The following is a 22,093-nucleotide window of genomic DNA, read 5'->3' on the forward strand; positions in this document are numbered from 1 at the left end:
CCAGAGTAGCCCCCAAGTCAGTGGCAGCTGACCAGGGGGTCAGAGTGCTCGGTGCAAGCACCAGGGGGACGTCCAGGAGTACAATAGCAGGATTCGGTACACAGGAAGGCAGACAAGAGAAACACCTTTGGTAGTCCCCTGAAATGGTCTTCACTTCACAGGTGTACCCTGTCAGGTTTAATAAGTGGGATTTCTTTCCTTATAAATGGGGTTCGGACCATCAGTTGCGTTGAGGAGAAGTCAGGTGGATACACAGCTGATAGTCCTACTGAATAGACTGTTAGAATTTGTATTATGGCAAGAAAAAAGCAGCTAAGTAAAGAAAAACGAGTGGCCATCATTACTTTAAGAAATGAAGGTCAGTCAGTCAGCCGAAAAATTGGGAAAACTTTGAAAGTAAGGGCTATTTGACCATGAAGGAGAGTGATGGGGTGCTGCGCCAGATGACCTGGCCTCCACAGTCACCGGACCTGAACCCAATCGAGATGGTTTGGGGTGAGCTGGACCGCAGAGTGAAGGCAAAAGGGCCAACAAGTGCTAAGCATCTCTGGGAACTCCTTCAAGAATGTTGGAAGACCATTTCAGGGGACTACCTCTTGAAGCTCATCAAGAGAATGCCAAGAGTGTGCAAAGCAGTAATCAAAGCAAAAGGTGGCTACTTTGAAGAACCTAGAATATGACATATTTTCAGTTGTTTCACACTTGTTTGTTATGTATATAATTCCACATGTGTTAATTCATAGTTTTGATGCCTTCATAGTCATGAAAATAAAGAAAACTCTTTGAATGAGAAGGTGTGTCCAAACTTTTGGTCTTTACTGTATATATATAAAAATATATATACATAAATATATATATAGAACAAAACCATACATTTCAACTTCAACTCGTCCATTTTCTCTAGTCAAAACATTGGTTTGCCTGGTTAAGGAGATCAATAATTTGCATATTCCATTACTTATATGGATCACATGTAGCAGAGTTAGTTAGTGGGCGGCAGGAGGGAAAAGAGGGAGCCCGGCGCCCGTGCCTGCTGATAGGGGCAGCGGAGCCGACACAGGGCTAACAATTGTCATGTACTATATGATGGCTGATTTTCATTATTTACATTAATCATTGGATAACCCCTTTAATCCCCCAATTGTGCAATCCATGAATGTCACAAAACTGGCATAGCAACCTCTTTTGTACTGCAGTTCGTGGGATTATCCCATGAACACTGAAGCGGTTGCTAACTATGCTATCACCAATTCCGGTGCGTCCACACGGTATGTAATTTGCTGTAAAAAAATCTTATCTTCTTTGCTTCTAACGTAAAACACAGACATTTTACCAGATTTAAATCCACAGCGGAAAATCTGCAGTTTTTCAGTCTCATGTGAATATATCCTTCACATTGCTGGCTTGACTCCCATGGGTATTCATGGGTTTTATCTCGAATTAGGAGCATTGACCCGTCTTTTTAGGGCATGTCTAAATTACTTGTCTGAAAAATCCAGTAAATATTTTGCTTTTGGAACCAATTGCAGATAGCCGAGGCTGGCAGCATGCAGTTCCACTTCTGAAAATCTGCAATTCCAGTTGGCTGAACATTTTTGTTATAGCATAGAGATGGGGTAGAAAGAGCCGTTCACCCTGTTGGATCCGTCCTGCCGCTATTTCGCCGTGCCACCGGACTGCCGCTCCGTCCCGATTGACTATAATGGGGACGGGACGGGGGGACGGATCTCCGGCGCAGCACGGCAGTGCCTGGCGAGAGGCCGAAGGACTAAAAGTAATGCATGTCCGACTTTTTAGTCTGGCGGCCTCTCACCGCACACCACCGTGTCAATGGGGACGGAGCTGCAGTCCGGCAGCACGGCGAAATAGCGCCTTTTTTTATGATTGTATTTTACTCATTTTGAGCTAAAAATCTTTTTTTCAATTGGTCTTTATTAAAAAATTTTAACCCCTGTCCAAGTTTTCCTACTAGCAGGCCTTGAATTTTCACTCTGTTCCGTCAGGCAGCTCAGCTGATGGCTCCTTATCTCTGTTCTCTGACATTGTAAACACTCATTATAGCTTACTTTTTATCTTACTGATAAGAATGTGGCTTAAATAAGTGTTTATGGCCTTTAGGTTAGGCTAGTTTCACACTAGCGGCAGGGGAGTCGGCAGGCCGTTCCGGCGGGTGAACAGCCTGTCGGATCCGTCCTACCACTAGTTCAGCTGATCGGCGGGAGGGTCGGGTATCAGATATTCATGACCTATCCTGAGGACAACCTCAAGACAACCCCTTTAATGCATTGTATTAGACCCTCTAAATCCCCCAATTGGCTTTATAAACCTAAAAGGAATGATTAGTCAATGGGGACGGAGCGGCAGTCCAAGGGCACACGTGAACTAGCGGCAGGACGGATCCGACAGGCTGTTCACCCGCCGGAAAAGCCTGCCAGACTCCCCTGCTGCTAGTGTGAAAGTACCCTTACTGATAAGGTTTATTAGATTACCAGCACAAAGTGAAAGTGAAAGTGAAAGTACTATTTACACAGCTAGACAAACAGTTAACCCTTTGTGACAGAATGTCTCAATATTTTTTAATAAAGACCAATTGAAAAAATGATTTTAATCCCAAAATGAGTAAAATGCAATCATAAAATAAATTACCCCCAAAAGGTGTACCCATAGCCTTTAAGGTCTTACTCAAGTGTACAACTTAAGTAGAGAATCAAAGTGTGGTTTGTATGAATCTACTAGGAATGTGAATTGTGGAGTTCTCTCACTGTGAGAAGTTCATCGGGCCGGGATGTAATGTGCAGCTGCAGTATACAGCGTTACCAACGGCTGTCCGTATAATACAGAGATTCATACAATAGCAGCGGAATGCATTCTTCATAGCTGGATTCACAAAAGGCGCTTTGTCTGGTTAGAGTTTTGGGTAGATCAATTAAGACTGGCTCCCTGTCTTTAACCATTTCTCCTCTGGTTAACTGTGCGTTAGATGTTAGGTTGAAAGCTCGCTACAAGATTTTTGTCTTCTGCTAAGTGTCTTTGGCTTTGAAAGGATCCCTTGCTGCTTTGCTGAATAGGCATGGTGACCTGAGAAAAGTCCACGTTTTCTCAATATTTGCAGAAATATATAAAGCAGCTTTCATCTGGGAGGCATTGCTGTCTGGACTGTTAAAAGAAAAGTCTATATTTTTTTTTGCTGAGATGATCATGACCCAAGTTTTCAAGGTATCTGTGGGGGGTTCAGTGTTGGATCTCCATCACTGTAGGATTCAAACATTTGATCGGTCTTTTAAAAAATGATATTAGTGGAATGTTCCATTAAATACCTTCCTTCGTGTATGGAAAATACAATGAAATCATTCCTTTCAGGTTTATAAAGCCAATTGGGGGATTTAAAGGGTCTAATACAATGCATTAAAGGGGTTGTCCTGAGGTTGTCCTCAGGATAGGTCCTCAATATCTGATACCCGGCCCTCCCGCCGATCAGCTGTATGAGAAAACGGCGCACGCAGTGTGCACGTGTCGTCTCCCGTCTCTCTTCCTGCTCACCAATGCTTTGCCATAGACAGCAGCGCTGAGCAGGAAGAGAGAAGGGAGACAGCGCGTGCACACTGCGCGCGCAATCTCCAACAGCTGATCGCCAATCTAATATTGATGACCATCCTGAGGATAAGTCATCAAGATAGGAGAGCCCGGAGAACCCCTTTAACCCCTTAGTGACCATGCACATTTTTTTTTATCGCATTCCAAGAGCTACAAAATTTTAGTTTTTTCATCAATGTACTGTGACGGTATGCGAGGCGAGGTGGTGGATGATAGGTATGTTTCACCTCGCATGCGCTCTGTTGTGAGGGACTGAACCGGAATCCGGCCTGGGTTTTTCCAGCCTTTAAGGCAGGCTTGGTTCCGGTCCAGAGATTGTGGTCCACTGGAGTTCACCTCCAGCTGGACTTTAAATAAACAGTAAGAGAGCACAACAGGTCTCTCATGTGCTGAGTCTCAGGATTGCCTGTGTGGCTGAAGGGAGAGCTGTGTTTGGAGGCAAGAGAAACAAAAGGTTTGCTTTACCATTTGTGTTGGCGGTGTCGGGGAGCAGCCCCACACCGTATAGTCAGGACATAACTGTATAGCTTAGCGCCAGACGGCAAGGATTTACTTTCTGTTTTGTTTGTTTTCTGCTGTGCAAACCTTTTTGGCTAAATAAACCTGGCAACGAGCCAGACTTTCAAAGAAACTGTCTGCATACGGACTGTCTGTTTTCAGAAAAGGTGATCCCCACCAGCTAATCTCCCACACGTGGTGGACTCAGCGGGCATTTTCTGAAAATGGAGGAAATGTTAAAGGCCTTGCTACAGGCCAATGCAGCTCAGCGGGAATCCAACCGCCAAGTCGCAGAGGCCGCTGCAGCACAACATGATCCCTGACGTCCCCATAACGGAATCCCTATCCCTGGTGCAACAAAGTGACGTTAGGGCGTTTTTGTACAAAAATAGAGACTTTTTCTCCCCCTTACCCGGACGAACCAACGTGATTCAGCATGACATAGTGACAGAACCTGGGGTTCGCGTAAATGTAAAGGCATATAGAATACCGGAGGCCAGGCGAGAGGCAGTCGCAAAGGAAATAAAAATGATGCTAGAATTGGACGTGATAGAAGAGTCCCACAGTGATTGGTCGAGCCCCATAGTGCTGGTCCCAAAACCCGATGGCACTGTTAGGTTTTGTAACGACTTTAGGAAACTCAACAGTGTCTCCAAGTTCGATGCCTACCCGATGCCTCGGGTCGACGAACTCGTGGACAGGTTGGGACAAGCCCGCTACATAACGACCCTAGACCTGACGAAAGGCTACTGGCAGATACCCCTAACTGAATCGGCCAAGGAGAAAACGGCCTTTTCCACTCCTGAAGGCTCGTTTCAGTATAAGCGGATGCCTTTTGGTCTGCATGGAGCTCCTGCATCATTCCAACGAATGATGGATAAAACTTTGAGCCCACATCGCCCGTATGCAGCTGCTTATTTGGACGATGTGGTCATCCACAGCCCAGATTGGGAATCGCACCTGCTTCGGGTACAAGCAGTGGTAGATTCCCTGAAGAAAGCAGGTCTCACGGCCAACCCAAAAAAGTGTGCCATAGGCCTGGAGGAAGCTAAATACCTTGGCTACGTTATTGGCCGGGGACTGGTCAAGCCCCAGACCAATAAGGTTGAGGCAATTCAAAAATGGCCCCAACCGATAAACAAAAAACAAGTTCGGGCCTTTATTGGCATTACGGGGTATTACCGGCGGTTTATACCCGACTTTGCCACCATTGCCGCCCCTCTGACCGACCTGACAAAGGGCAGAGGGTCAGCCATGGTTAAATGGAATCCTGAAGCCGAGGAGGCCTTCCAGAAGTTAAAGCGGGCCCTTTGTGTACTACCGGTGACCCCGGACTTCTCAAAGGAGTTTGTGGTACAGACGGACGCCTCTGAGGTGGGCCTAGGGGCTGTCCTATCCCAAACCAGAGACGGTGAGGAGCACCCAGTGGTATACCTGAGCCGAAAGCTGAACAAGCATGAAAAGAACTATGCCATTGTCGAGAAGGAATGTCTCGCTATTAAATGGGCCCTAGACTCGCTGAAATATTACTTACTGGGAAGGTCGTTTAAGCTTGTCACCGACCATGCACCATTAAAGTGGATGTGTGACAACAGGGAAAAAAATAGCCGCGTGACAAGGTGGTTTCTGGCCTTACAGCCCTTTAAGTTTTCAGTAGAGCATAGGCCGGGTAAGCTCCAAAACAATGCAGATGCCCTCTCCCGCATGCATTGTATGCTGGGGACAGTTGCTCAGCCGCGGGGGCTAGAGCAGAGGGGGGGGATATGTGACGGTATGCGAGGCGAGGTGGTGGATGATAGGTATGTTTCACCTCGCATGCGCTCTGTTGTGAGGGACTGAACCGGAATCCGGCCCGGGTTTTTCCAGCCTCTAAGGCAGGCTTGGTTCCGGTCCAGAGATTGTGGTCCACTGGAGTTTACCTCCAGCTGGACTTTAAATAAACAGTAAGAGAGCACAACAGGTCTCTCATGTGCTGAGTCTCAGGATTGCCTGTGTGGCTGAAGGGAGAGCTGTGTTTGGAGGCAAGAGAAACAAAAGGTTTGCTTTACCATTTGTGTTGGCGGTGTCAGGGAGCAGCCCCACACCGTATAGTCAGGACATAACTGTATAGCTTAGCGCCAGACGGCAAGGATTTACTTTCTGTTTTGTTTGTTTTCTGCTGTGCAAACCTTTTTGGCTAAATAAACCTGGCAACCAGCAAGACTTTCAAAGAAACTGTCTGCATACGGACTGTCTGTTTTCAGAAAAGGTGATCCCCACCAGCTAATCTCCCACAGTACTTATATGAGGTCTTATTTTTTGCAGTTCTAGTTTTTAATGCAGCATTTTGGGTTCATGTAATGATTGATTAAAGCCAGCTGTTTAGTTAAAACCCCCTATGTTTACATCAGTAAAAAGGCGCATTAGTGGTCACACAGGGGTTAATATTTACTAAATATATTGGAGGTATACTGGTCTGTTGTCCATTGATCTCCAAGGGTTTATTCTAAAATGGTGTCGGATCATTGGTGACAGGGCTCATATGTCCTAACATGCGCAGTACTCCGGAGCTTCGGGTATCTGTAGATGTTTGTAATGTATTGCTGATGTTATGTATTTGAATGTTTTGGCCATGTGTTCCAGTAAGGAAGGTATGGTTGGCAGGAACAGGGCTAACCACCATGTTCCTTGCCTCTTGGTAGGAGTGGGCTGGTCCTGCTTCCTGCCAGGAGGGGGAGTTCCAGTTCAGATAGAGAAGAGAGAGGAAGCAAATTGAGAGCTCCTACTCCTACGGATCTAATTCTCCTGTGAGACCAACACTCCAGAGACACCTTCAAAACTCAGAACACAGCTTTAAGAAAGCATCTGTGTTGGTCCTATGTTCATATGTGCCCGCATTGCTGAGAAAAATGATGTTTTAATATATGCAAATGAGCCTCTGGGAGCAACGGGGGCGTTGCCATTACACCTAGAGGCTCTGCTGTCTCTGCAACTGCCACGCCCTCTGCACTTTGACAGGACCAGGCAGTGTAAACGTTCTCACACCTGGCTCTATCAATCAAGGTGGAGAAGGCGTGGCAGTTGCAGAGACCAGAGCCTCTAGGTGTAACGGCAACGCCCCCGTTGCTCCTAGAGGCTCATTTGCATATATTAAAACATTATATTTCTCAGCAATGCGGGCACATATGAACATGGGACCAACACAGAGGCCTTCAGCTGCCAAGCGCACATGTAACAGGTCAGCCAGTTTCATAGGTACAAATCTGCTGACAGATGCCCTTTAAGCCCTATAATTGGGGCAGGGGCCATGGCAATGATGGAGTTACAGGAATTCTGGCCTCTCTATGTCAAGACAGAATTTGTGACAACTGTAGCTGGGGCTGCATGCTAATGAGAGGTTGTCATTAGAACATGCCGTGTCATTTTCATAGGAAATCCAGGACGATGTCACAAAATATGGAGCACAGCAACTATCTGACATCGCCTTGTCCTAGGATTGTATATGGCGAGAAGTAGCCTCCTGAATCCTGTGCCTGGATGCTCATCCATATCCCGCTACAGATGTGTTTCATGGGAAAGACAGCTTTTATAATCTCATTCAAGGTTAAATGCCGCCTACACAGCAGATTTGTAGGATTTGGCACACAAGCATGAGCTGGTCTGCTTGTCTAAGGGTACACTTCGAGTAGCAGATATTTTCTTTGCTGATTTCTTTCTCTTTTGTATTTCTCTCTTCTGTTTTTATCCTTGTAAATGATAATGTTGGAGCACAGCATCCTGTAATTAATCAGATGATGGAATGGTTGCCAGCAGCAGAAGAATAGCGTGTTGATCTTGAAGGATGCAGTGACCTGTTGACCCTTGTGATTATCTGATAGGGTTTCTTGTAAAAGGTTCAGTGTCATGAAGATGGTGCAAAAAATAATGGGAATCATCAACGCAGCAGGAGAACTTATTAGTGCCCTGTCCGATTATATGATTATGTGAGTACAGGAAAATAAGCCCTTGTGCACGCAACCGTATTTTCGGTCCGCATCCAATTCACATTTTTTTTCAGATCGGATGTGGACCCATTCATATCAATGTGGCCCTTCCACAGCCATGCAAAATAAAAAAAATAGACCATGCCCTATTCTTTTCTGTTTTGTGAACATGAATAGGCATTCCTAAACCAGTGCAGGACCTGTGGAAGGGGAAAATGTGGGATGCACATGGCAGGTATCCACGATTTGCGGTCCACAAAAATGGATATGGTCGTGCGCATGAGGCTTAAAGGATAGGAACAATGATGCAAAATTGATGAATAATAGCACACTATAATCAGTCAGATCGGAAAGGTTAAGGAATGATCACCGCAGCAGGAGAGGAGTGTGTTGATCTTGAAAGAGGCAGTGACCTGTCCACTATTTTGATTATAGCAGTTAGTACAGCCAATAAGTGCCAATAATTTGGTGCACAAGGGTGACTAGAAAGTTTATTTATATAGCGCAAACATATTCCGCAGCGCTTTACAATCAGGAGGTTCATGTAAAGAGAGTCATAAATAACATAGCAACAAACCAGTCAGCAATTAAAAGAAGAGGATTGAGGGCCCTGATCACAAGAGCTTACAACCTATGAGGAGCTAGGGGTGACACAGAAGGTTACAACTGCTTGTTTTGTACAATGGTCCAGCCATTTTAACACGAAAGAGGAGTAGATATAAGGCTGCATGAGCTAGTCACCAGCCGATATCTGTAGTGCTTCTGAGTGCATGGGGTGTGGATATTTGACTATGCAACAGGTTGAGAAGAATGATGCTGAAGGGGGATGTGGTGGAGTGGTGACTAGATGAGAGTCTCTGCTCCTTTAGGGCATGCACGCGCTCACCTGTGGAATTTTAAAGGGCCAGTGAGAGTATTTTCAAATCCTTCCCCAGGTATTTAAGTTCCCGGGAATTTAAGGCGCTCTCCCAGGCTTTGTGCTTCAGTGATTTCCTTGCAATTTACCTGCAGTATCCAGCCTGTGTTCCGATTCTGCCTGCATGCTTCTGACCTCACAGTTCTGTTTAAAGCTACTTTCACACCAGCGTTTTTACTGGATCCGGCAGGGTTCAGCAAAAACGCTTCCGTTACTTATAATACAACCATCTGCATCCGTTATGAACGGATCCGGTTGTATTATCTGCAACATAGCCAAGACGGATCTGTCATGAACTTTATTGAAAGTCAATGGGGGACAGATCCGTTTTCTATTGTGTCAGAGAAAACGGATCCGTCCCCATTGAATTGCATTGTGGGTCATGACGTTTTGCTCCGCATCCCTGAATGGAAAGCAAACCGCAGCATGCTGCGGTTTGCTCTCCGTTATGAGAACGGAACAGAATGCATTTTGGAGCACTCCGTTCTGTTCAGTTACGTTTTGTCCCCATTGACAATGAATGGGGACAAAACTGAAGCATTATTTTCCGGTATTCAGCCCCTATGACGGATCTCAATACTGGAAAATATTAACGCTAGTGTGAAAGTAGCCTAAGTTCAAGTCTGTGTTTAAAGGGGTTATCCAACCCCTATAATGACCCCCCTAACCTTCAGCATGACAGGAAGATGCGCATTAAGGAATAAAATGTATGGCTTGGTGAATGGTGTCTGAACCAAGGGTTTGGCTTTGTGTCTCATGTTAGCTCTCGCTGGAATGGAAAAATGTACAAGAAAGATGGTTTGCATCTTTCGTTCAAGGGAAAGAATGTCCTCAGTGAACAGTTCAAAGTATTTGCTAAGGAGCATTTAAACTAGGAAAGGGAGGCAAAAGAGTGATAATCCAGCAGTCCGACTGCCCCCCGGAACAAGGCCAGAAGATGCCAGTAGCACATAGGTTAAGAAATGTCTACAAATGATCGCAGTTTAGGGAATAAGATCAATGAACTTGAGTCTATAATGGCATCTGAGAATATAGATTTAGTGGCTGTTACTGAGACATGGTTCAATAGGAGTAATGACTGGGATATAACAATACCAGGGTTCTCTCTATATAAGAAAGACAGAGAAGGCAAGAAAGGGGGAGGGGTGGCCCTGTATGTGAAAGATAGCATAAAATCTAATTTAATACAAGTTAGCGAGACCAATTTAGAGTCAGTTTGGGTTACCTTGCAGCTTGATAATCATAAGGTAACTCGTGTAGGTGTGATATATAGACCACCTAGCCAAGTCAAAGAATTAGATTATCTACTAGTTGAGGAAATAGCTAAAATGACATTAAAAGGGGAAGTTATCATTATGGAAGACTTTAATCTTCCTGATGTAAGCTGGAAAACCAAAATAGCTAGTTCTGCCAGGAGTACAGATATTCTAAATTCCCTACTGGGATTATCTCTACAGCAAGTAGTTGAGGAGCCAACCCGGAAGGAGGCCATTTTAGATTTAGTATTCACAAATGGGAATTTGGTATCTGATGTTACTGTAGGGGAAAAGTGGGATCTAGTGATTACCAGTCAGTGTGGTTTACTATAAGTACAGTGACTGAGTCACACCACACAATAACAAAAGTTTTACATTTTAGAAAAACTGACTTTTCTAAAATTAGATTAGTGGTATACGAGTCCCTATCAGATTGGAACCGTTTCAATGGAGTCCAGGAGAAATGGGACTACTTAAAAGTGGCACTAATGAAGGCAACAGATAATTGCATTAGGCTTGTCAGTAAAAGCAAAAAAAGGAAGAGACCACTGTAGTACTCAGCAGAAGTGGCCAAAATCATTAAAAACAAAAAGATAGCATTTAGTAATTATAAAAAAAAAAAAAACTAGGATGACAGGCAAATTTATAAGATTAGGCAGAGAGAGGCCAAACAAGTTATAAGAGCTTCTAAATGACAGGCAGAAGAGAAATTAGCTCAGTCAGTGAAAAAAGGCGATAAGGCATTCTTCAGATACATAAATGAAAAAAGGAAACTAAAACAAGGAATTACAAAAGAAGGAAGGTATATAGAAGAAGATAAAGAACTAGCTGACTGCCTCAATGAATACTTCTGTTCAGTTTTTACAAAGGAAAATGAAGGAAAAGGACCTCAGTTAGGAAAGAAGACTAATGAATCTTTTGATGCATGTGTCTTTACAGAGGAAGATGTTCTAAGTCAGCTGTCTAAAATTAATACAAATAAGTCACAGGGGCCTGATGGGATACACCCAAAGCTATTAAAAGAGCTCAGCGGTGAACTAGCAAAACCATTAACAGATTTATTTAACCAATCACTGGCAACAGGAGTCGTCCCAGAAGATTGAAAATTAGCAAATGTTGTGCCCATTCACAAGAAGGGTAGTAGAGAGGAATCGGGCAACTATAGGCCAGTAAGCCTGACATCAATAGTAGGGAAATTAATGGAAACCATACTTAAGGAGAGGATTGTGGAACATATAAAATCCCATGGATTGAAAGATTAAAAACAGCATGGGTTTACTTCAGGGAGATCATGTCAAACTAATCTTATTGATTTTTTTGATTGGGTGACTAAAATAATAGATGGCGGAGGTCCAGTATACATCGCTTATCTAGACTTTAGTAAGGCTTTTGATACTGTCCCACATAGAAGGCTTATCAATAAATTGCAGTCTTTGTGCGTGGACTCCCATATTGTTGAATGGATTAGGCAGTGGCTGAGGGACAGACAACAGAGGGTTGTAGTCAATGGAGTATATTCAGACAATGGTCTTGTTACCAGTGGGGTACCTCAGGGATCTGTTCTGGGACCCATATTGTTTAATATCTTTATCATGCAGATGGCCTCGATGGTAAGGTGTGTCTTTTTGCTGATGACACAAATATTTGTAACAGGGTTGATGTTCCTGGAGGGATACACCAAATGGAAAAGGATTTAGGAAAACTAGAGGAATGGTCAAAAATCTGGCAACTAAAATTTAATGTTGATAAGTGCAAGATAATGCACCTAGGGCGTAAAAACCCAAGAGCAGAATATAAAACCAGTGATACAGTCCTAACCTCAGTATCTGAGGAAAGGGATTTAGGGGTCATTATTTCAGAAGACTTAAAGGTAGGCAGACAATGTCATAGAGCAGCAGGAAATGCTAGCAGAATGCTTGGGTGTATAGGGAGAGGGGAATCAAAGAGGAGAGAATATTTAAAAGAAGAAAAACTGCTACAAGAGGACATTGTTTTAAATTAGAGGGGCAAAGGTTTAAAAGTAATATCAGGAAGTATTACTTTACCGAGAGAGTAGTGGATGCATGGAATAGCCTTCCTGCAGAAGTGGTAGCTGCAAATACAGTGGAGGAGTTTAAGCATACATGGGATAGGCATAAGGCCATCCTTCATATAAGATAGGGCCAAGGGCTATTCATAGTACTCAGTATATTGGGCAGACTAGATGGGCCAAATGGTTCTTATCTGCCGACACATTCTATGTTTCTATGTTTCTAATTCCCAGGCCTCTTAGATTATACTTGCCCTGCTCCCCAACAGCTGCGTCGCTTCTGATCCCCGCACAACCGCCGCTAGGGTGGCTCATCCCCGTCGCAGCCTGCTATTAGCTGCCTAGTGTGCCTGTCTGTGCTACAGTCTTGGTTCCTGCATCCAACACTACCCTGCCTGCAAGCTCTCTTAGGGTCCATTCACACATCCGCAATTCTGTTCCGCATTTTGTGGAACGGAATTTCAGACCCGTTCATTTCTATGGGGCCACACTTTGTGCTATCCGGATCCACACTCCCGGGTCCGCAATTCCGTTCCCGAAAAAAATCTAACACGTCCTATTCTTGTCCGCAATTGCGGACAAGATTAGGTATTTTCTATTATAGTGCCGGCAATGTGCGGTCTGCAAAATGCGGAACGCACATTGCCGGTGTCCGTGTTTTGCGGATGTGTGAATGGAGCCTTAGTGTCTCCAGTTCAGTGTTGCCAGATGTCTGCATTTCCAGTATCAGTGACTGTCCAGACTGCTTCTGCGATTGTGGTGCGGCTTCCCAGCCATCCAGCCAAGTTTCCTACAGTCAAGTTCTGCCTAAAAACCCTATAATCTGTATAAGTGTCTGTTCAGACTATACCTGTGGCTTTGGTGTGTTTTCTGTGCCTAAAGATTCTAGTGCTTGCACCACTTTCCCTTGGTCAGCTGCCAACTACAGTATACTGGGACTAACCCAAAAGGTAGTGGTCTAGTTGCTCCCCTGTGGCGAAGGCCAGATCTCTGTACAGGGGTTAAAGGGTGACAGGAATGATTCAAGACTAGAATGGGAGAGTCTCGTACACATTTTTATGTTTCAAATGCTTTATTGAAAAGAAATGTTCCATCTTCATGGAAGCATCTTGATATAGCAATTACATATGTATTTTGGTCATACACATATTACAGTAAAACAAAAAAAAGAAATAAAATAAAAATGACAATAACAATAGTCAAAGGGAGATCCAATAGTGATTATCTGCTAGGGAGTAGAGTACAATACTACAACACACATGTTTGAATATCCTACACTCATCATATTCCTGAAGTACCCTTACACGGTATAACGGTCATTACAATGATAGACTTTGTTGTACATTGGCGGAGTAGGAAAACTGCTTGGTAGCTTAATGTACCAGTTTTCCATTTGAACGCAATATGGATTCTGGCAGCCATTAGGATATGTTGCGATAGTTTGAACTTGGCAAATGTTAGCCAAGGGGTTTTATCCCCTAAGAGACATAAGGTGGGGGTAGGTTGGTAGCTACAGCCTAGAATTGTAGAAAGCAATCTGCCTATTTTAGACCAGAACAGCTGGACATGGGGGCATGTCCACCATATATGGTAAACTGTACCATTTTCAGTACATCCTCTAAAGCATAGTGGCGACACTTCTGGATATATATGATGTAGCCTAAAAGGCACTAAATGAGTTCTATGAAGGACCTTCACGGAGGTCTTTGCCAGTGTGGTTTGCCAAGAGTTTTTGGTTAAAGTTTGGGAACGGAGAAACCACTCTGAAAGTGGATATTCTACCTGTGTATCCTTCTCCCACTCTACCATATACGAGAGCCGAACTCCATCAGGTGAGGGATCAAGCATTCCATACAGTCTAGACAATAGTCCTTGTCTACATAAAGAAAAGGTGACAAAACGTTCAAAGGGGGTAAAGTCTAAGTTCAGGTTATCAATCTTCAAAGAGTGGAGAAATGAGAATACTTGGTTAGCTGTGAATGATTCACCCCTAGGAAGGTCAAATTTATCTTTTAAAATCATTCAGAGTAATCCATCTTCCCCTGACCAAGAATCTATGCAAAGTTATACAATTGTTGTTAATCCACCAGCTAAAATTGGACGCCTTCAGCCCCGGTGGGAAGGCAGGATTACCTACTAAGTGAAGGAGTGGTGAGAGCTTTGATTGTAGGGCCAACTTAAATCTAACAGATCTCCACAACAACAGGGCTCGGTAAGACAGCGGTGAGTTGGAACGTACCATTATCGGTATACATAGGGTGGTCCAGAGTAGGGCTCTCCACGACCAAGGTGAAAGGAGGGATTGTTCTATCGAGACCCATAAGGGGTGTGTCTCTGGTTTAGTATGTGTCAAAAAAAGCTGGGCTAATCTAGCAGCTTTATAGTATTTTATGAAGTCGGGAACTGAGAGACCCCTTGTGTTTTATGTCGGCACATGGTAGCCCGAGCTATACGGGCACGTTTATTGCCCCAGATGAACTTCAGTACATCCCTTTGTAGGTCGCGGAGTCGTACACATTTTTATAATTTATTTCCTTAATTTACACAGCACTGTACAAGGTGTCATCACTCACACCAGCACCTGTGTCCCCACTGGGGCTCACAATCTAAATGCAGCCCCCATATTATTATTTTGGCTGTACGGTAAAGCTCTAATACAGAATATCACCTTATAATGGTGTTGTAGCTCCTGCGAAAACAGAGATGAGGAATTGCTGTTGAAATTGTATCAAAAATTATTCTGCACTAGCTGATTGAGTCACTTCAGACATCTTATTGCTGTGTATTTGTAAGTTCAGTGTTCATATCTCGGAGGCAGTGCAGTTGTAATTTGTTTTTGGCAAAGGAAAAATCGTGTCAATGGGATATTCCAGTAGAAAAAAAAATGATGGTCTCAATACTACACTTTATACATTTTCGAATCAACTGAGTTGAAAAATTTAGTGTTTCACACATCATATATTTATTGAATAAATACATATCTTATTTAATATGTACATCACAAGCGGGACTTTTATTATACAAAATACTAATGTGATAAGTGTTTTAAAATATTCAGAAGCAGTTTTACACCAGAATATGTGACTGTGAGCTCTAATTGCATGTTTTATTAATTTCTAGATACTGCTTTGTGTTTGCTTTGGGATACCTCACCTTGTGCCAAATAGCAAGAGTCTATATTTTTGATTATGGACAGTATTCTGCAGATTTTTCCGGGTAAGTAGAAGACTCATTAAATTCAGAGTTTTCCTTTTAACCTCAGCTTCATCACCTGATAAATTTTTAAACTGACCTTGAAAAATAAAATGCAATTAATATACTATAACCTGTCATTGTTTTTACTTGTACAGTGAGGTTGATATAATGTTTAATGATGCATGGAGGTATTGTAAAGCGCAGTGTTCAGCCTTACCTTGACTTTCCACCATTAGCGTTATCAGGGATACTACTTAGGCAAAGTACTTTAAAGAGACCAGCTGTGTATTGAGACTAAGTGGTGATGCTCTATGGGAATATTATATGCAAAGAGGTATTTCTCAGGGAAAGTGAACCGTCTCTCTAGCGCCACCTTTGGGAAGTGGCTCCCTATGAGTTAAAGTCTGACCTTTTTTTTTTTTTAACAAGCCTTGGGGTATCACAAGGGAAAATAGCCAAGCCAAATATCCAGCTGCTTCAGTTCCTGTTTTCCCTTGCCATATCCCAAAGCTTGTTAAAAGGTCATCCTTCCAAAAGGTGGCACTATCGAGATTGTTCTCTTTCCCTGGGAGACCCCTCTTTTCATATTAGTTTCCCGTGGAGGTGAGCATTGCCACTAAGTCTCCATACATAACTAGTCTCTTTAATAACAGCTAGTACCACGCCTAAGCTACATCCAAGACATCGCACTCCAGGCAGGACCCTACTTTGTATTTATAAGGAGCAAGCACCCTGAAACAGCTGTCTGTGGATGGATATTTGGATTGGCTATTTTCCCTTGTCATGTTCCAAGGTTTGTTAAAAAGTTGGTGTTTAACTCATAGGGAGACACTTCCAAAAGGTGGTGTTAGTGAGATAGTTCTCTTTCCCTGAAAATTCTATTCTATTATGATACCTTACTTACTGTAATTATTGCTAATAGCAGTGTCACGGATGTAGTAGGGGAGAACACCAAAAGATAACAAGAAGGAAGAGGAAAGACACTAGGCTTCACTGCTAGGGAAAGAAAAGGGTCACCACCTATAAAACCCTGCTCCCGGCCCTAACTCCTATCTGTATGGGCACCTCTCGATGGTAGAGATGCCCATACACAGGAACCATGGAAAACCCTGGTAACCCTCGGATGCCCTAAAGGTAATGACAGGGCAGAGACAACGCGTTCCTGTCCTGGTGAAGGAACCAGCGTCTCGCTGATAATGGATGAACAGGACTTCAACAAGAACCACACTCCAGCTCTTCCAAAACCAAATGAAACTATGCAGAGCAAGGAGTGATGGGTAAAGTCAGACTAACTAACTGAAGGGGGACTGATGAAAGGGGTTAATAACTACTGTGAAGGGCCTAGCCGCCTGGGCAACCACACAGATCATCCCCTCATCCCCCTTGTACTTGATCCGCTGGCTGCATGGGCATGAGTTCAGGAAGCCATGAGCCCCCCGGCAATGGTGGCATGGCTTCCTGGGGTGGGGGCGTGATACAGTGGGCTTGTGCCCCGGATGTTTTCAGACCCTAGCAACACCCCTGGTTGAAGTAAAATTCTGAAAGCTGCTAGAAAGGATTTGTAGTGTAATACACCATTACTTATCAGTTTATATCAAATAGTTTTATTCTAAAAGCTCCCAAGCAGAATGTTACAGGCTCATGCTTTGTATAAAATCTGGGAAGAAGGTCTTCTGTATGAATTGTTACTCTTGGTAGAGGATGTTCTGCATGTCTTGTATTTCTGGGCAGATGATCTACTGTATGATCTATGACTCTGGAAAAAGGAACTTTTGTATGATTAATGACTTTAGGAATATGATCATCTATATGACCATTGATGACTATGGGAAGAGGATCTTCTATGTGACCTTAAAATCTAGGAAAATAATCTGATGTATGACCAATGACTCTCGAAAGAAAATCTCTTGTATGCTAAATGACTCTGGGAAGTGGATCTTCTATATGTCTTTCAAATCTGGGAAGAGGATCTCTTGTATGACCAAAGACATTTGGGAAGAGGGTCTCCTGTATGACTAAAGACTCCAGCAAGTGGATCTCCCATATGACCACAGACATCGGCAAACGGATCTGTATAACCAAAGACTCTGGAAAGAGGATCTTCGGTATAGCCTTCAAACCTGGGGAAAGGATCTGTTGTACCTGTATATCTCATCACTCTGGGGAGATGGTCTTCTTTTTGCATGGCTATGTGACTGGTGAAAGGCTCTTTTGTATAACCTGTGACTCCGAGGTAATGGTCTTCTGTATGACCTACAGTATAAGATTCTTGGGGAAAAAATATTTTATATGACCCTAGGGACTCTGTAAAAAAAGATCTTCTAGATTACTTGCAGGTTGGGGAAGAGGATCTTCTGTGTAACCCTTAAATCTTTGGAGAAGATGTTCTATATGTTTTGTGGTGCTGGAGAGAGGATCCTCTATATGACTTTTTTGTTTTGGAAAGAAGAAAATCACCTGTGTCCTTAGACTTGCTGCTCTGGGCCTTTTGAAGTAGGAAACTGGCATTTTAATTAACCTTTGAACAATAGGATCTTGGCTATTGTCTACGAAAGCTGTGATGTGAAGAGACACCAACTTTATCTAATCATACTGTAATGTAACTGGTTGTATTTTTTCAGTAATTTAATTTGGCTTTTATTATTTGTCTGATTATTTGCATGATTGTAAAAAAAAAATATTTTCTTTATCTACAGGCCAATGATGATTATTACACAGAAAATAACAAGCTTGGCTTTTGAAATCCGAGATGGTAAGATGACATGACTTGAATGAATAGCTGGCTTACAGGGAACCTGTCACATAGAAAATTCAATCTGCTTTGAAGGAGCTAAGTGGATTTATATATAATTTTGTGGAAAAAGAGTCTGTAAAATTCAGTAAATTTTGTCATGTATTGGCTGAAATCTCTGCTCTTTCAATGATAAGGAGTCCAGTGTATATGACTGTGCTGTCCACATTTATTTTTTTATTAAAATGACTACAATAGTTCCGTGTTCCATATTTTTCAGGCATTGGGGCACATTTATTAAGACATTTAGACGCCGGTCTTAATAAAGCCCCATAGCTGGTGAAGGACCTGCTGAAGTTATGAAGAGGCGCAGGCTTCTCCATAACTTCGGGGCATCCAGAGCCAGTTCTACATGTAAGACATCTTCCGAGCGGTCTTACATTTAGACCTTTTTTTTACGCCTAAAACAGGCATAGAAAATGGTGAATGAGATGGGCCTGCCGGCCCTTCCCCGCCCATGCCATGCCCACAATTTTAGATCTGGCGTGATCAGGGCGAAGTTGCAGACAGCGGCACAACTAACCGCTGCCCCGCCATCTGCTCCTCAACGATGCCTAATTGAGGCGTATTTCAGTATATTAAATGACTCCCATAGTCTATCTATCCATGTGCTTTCCACATCCATATGTCCCTTCTGCAAAAAGATAGAACATGTCTAATACTTGGCCGCAAAATGCGGACTACAGACCCAAGTCAATGAGTCCTCAAAAAATGCTGATGCAACGCGGACAGTATATGTATTTTGCAGATCCACAATTTGCGGACCCCAAAATACATATGGCCGTGTGAGGTCAATTGACAGTTATCTGTGAATGCACAGTGATACAGACAAGGCTGACAATCACTGACCCTCCACTAGATTACTAATCCCAGATTGAGCAGAGGTTTAGACCAATGAAGACAAATTTTACTGAACCTTTTCCCATAAAACTATATATCAGTTTGCTCAGCTCCTCCTGCTCTATAAGATGCTGTCAGAATGAATTTCATTGTGAGAGGTTCCCTGTAAAGTATATTGATAGTAATATTATGTCCCTGTTATATGATTTTATGGCTTTTCATTGATGCAGAAAAATGTTCCTATTACCTAACAGAATGACTATGAATGCCTACTTCTAATTACCACTTTAGAGATTTTCCACCATTAAAGGCCTGAGGATTTTCTTACACACAGGTGAAAATCCACTTAAAATCTCAAATGGCCATTAGACACTGACATTAGCACGGCCATGATTTCTGATGCAACCCTCATAACATGTTAGAGGATTACATAAACTGGTTTCCATCTTTTAGATTTTTTTGTCAAAATGTGCTAGAATTCATGTACAAGTTGCACCAGGAAACTGGTGTACATGATTTACACTACATTTATTGTTTTAGACATTTTTTAGGTGTGGCCTACTGGAAAGAAACATGGCTTCAGAAAAATGGCACATGATTCTGGCATAAAGTAGACTAGACAGTGTAAAGGTGCACCAGATTTATCATCCAGCATCAGCCACTTTGCTACATCTGTTGTAGTTTGTACTGTCTAAAAATGTGTACATTTGCTCCACTGGGTCAAGAACTCTGTCTTAATAGGATTTTCTAGAAGTAGAATTTTGATGACCTGTGCTTATGATAGTTCATCAATATCTGATCGGAGGGGGTCCAACACCTGGCACCACTATTGATCAGCAGTTTAAAGAGACTGTTGCATTCTGGTGAGCAGTGCGGCGTCCTCAAGTCATACCAGCGGCTGTGCTTCGTACTGTAGCCTTGAATGAGACTGAGCTATGCCTAGGCCAGGGATGCTCAACCTGTGGCCCCTCAGCTGTTGCAAAACTACAACTCCCAGCATGCCCGGACAGCCTACAGCAGGGCATGGTGGAAGTTGTAGTTTTACAACGGCTGGAGGGCCACAAGTTGAGCATCCCTGACTTAGGCCATACGGCCAAGGAATGTGATGACACGGGCCTAGGAAGAGGCAGCGGCGCTCACCGTACCACCGTGGCCTCTTCAAACAGCTGATTGTGGCAGTGCTAGGGGTTAGACCCCCACCAATCAGATACTAATGACCTATGAGGTTAAGGATGTCATCAATATCCTTCTCTGGGAAAACTCCTTTAATAAGCTACTTGCAAACATAGTAAATGTATGTGCATAAGTGCATTCCAGCTACCTCTAGACCTCCAGCTACGTTCACATCACCGCTGTAAGGTGAGCGATATTGATGAGTCCTTGATCTTTTCATAAACATGTTTATCAAAGGTGATATTTCTAGCGAGACGTCACAGTCCCCAAAAGGTGATCTGAAAACAGCTCAGCATTAATTCATCAGATCAACAAAGTGGCCCCCAAACTACCTACAACTCACAGGGGTATCTCGGTAACAAGGCAAGTTGAGCATGAACTGTAGAACAGCCATGAAATTGAATGCACACAGATGCATGGCAACAATGAGCCTAGCGCCTCTTGTTAACTACAGCACCGATGGGTTCATTGACAATCCTCATAGAGTTTTGCAGCCTCTCTTGTGCATGATACTGGCTACATGATGAATATATTTTCTCTCATTCATAAAATCTACATCAAATGCAGAGGAGCTTTGTAACTACTTTGCATTATTTATCTCATATTTCACGTTACATAATGCTTTCTTCTCTATCCATGTCTGAAGCCACAATGCTGAATTCTGCTGGTTTTCTGTTACCAGAGAGCAGCGCATTGTGGGATGACAGTTAAAGGGGTTGTCGAGCGTCTATTAAAGGGAGTCTGTCACCTAATATGAGCATTTCAGACCGCTCAGATCAGGTTATAGACTCTTTGACCCTCATTTCAATGGTACCTTGTGGCAGTAACGCCGCCCCTGGGCACTTGCAGAAGCTCATTTGCATATGTTTAAAAAGTGTATTTTACATGATCTCAACGAGGAACACAGAAAAGAAAGGTACCATTGTAATGAGGGTCTAAAACGCTCAGATTAGGTGACAGACTCCCTTTAAGTGATGGACTGTCCTCTAGATAGGTCATTGCTAGCTGATTGGTGGGGGTCCAACAGTGACAAGCTCAGTCCACCAAGGTAGAGGGAGCTGTCTAATTCTGGCACTGAAACTATTGCTGACCAGCAGGAGTGTGAGGTGTCTGACCTCCACTGATGAGCTATCCTGAGGATAGGCTATCATTTAGTAAAAGGTGGACAACTCCTTTATGATCCCCATACATACTAGATGAACCTTCACTGAACCTGCAGATTTGGGCAGGATCGGCTGAGCTTCTAATTACAGCAAGTTGTGGCGATAAAAATAGAGAAAGGCGCTCATAGGGTGAGTATGTTCAATAAAAGATAAAATCTATTATAGGAGGTAGTTTGCTCACCTATTGGGGTTGCAGCAATTTGGGCGCAACCACAATGAAGGCCAAAAGCAGAGAATTGCAACGGTTGGTGCAGCTTAGATTCATCCGGTCGCCTTGGGCAGGAGCCACCCTGCCACTCGGGTAACGGTAGAAGAAACGAGACGCTGAACTTTACGTCCAACGTGTGGACCTTAGGAGGCGCACTGACACAACCGGTCATAGTCAGCGTCCTCCTCGTGTCATTCGGAATCAGCAGCAGCACCCGCTCTGCTGATCTGATCCAGACTTGATAAAGGGGTCCCCAGTACCCCGAAACGCGTTGTCTATGAATAAAATGAAAATAGCTGAAACCTAAATACTGTCTATGACCGGTTGTGTCAGTGCGCCTCCTAAGGTCCACACGTTGCACGTAAAGTTCAGCGTCTCGTTTCTTCTAATTACAGAGCAGGAGGAGCTGAGCAGATTGATATATAGTTATGTAGGAAAAGGTTCAGTATAAGGCCTCATGCACACGAC

At 43.4% G+C, this 22,093-nt stretch overlaps 1 protein-coding gene across 1 annotated transcript in view; it reads left to right on the plus strand.

Annotated features, from left to right (window-relative positions):
- MBOAT2 (membrane bound O-acyltransferase domain containing 2) overlaps window positions 1-22,093 on the plus strand; it is a 272,749-nt gene that overhangs the window by 172,362 nt on the left and 78,294 nt on the right. The window contains exons 4-5 of the mRNA XM_040427503.1: window positions 15,376-15,471; window positions 18,147-18,202. Of these exons, the coding sequence (XP_040283437.1) occupies window positions 15,376-15,471; window positions 18,147-18,202 (152 nt within the window). The remainder of the gene's footprint in view (window positions 1-15,375; window positions 15,472-18,146; window positions 18,203-22,093) is intronic.

This window comes from Bufo bufo, chromosome 4, assembly GCF_905171765.1.
Source record: "Bufo bufo chromosome 4, aBufBuf1.1, whole genome shotgun sequence".
Taxonomy (NCBI): domain Eukaryota; kingdom Metazoa; phylum Chordata; class Amphibia; order Anura; family Bufonidae; genus Bufo; species Bufo bufo.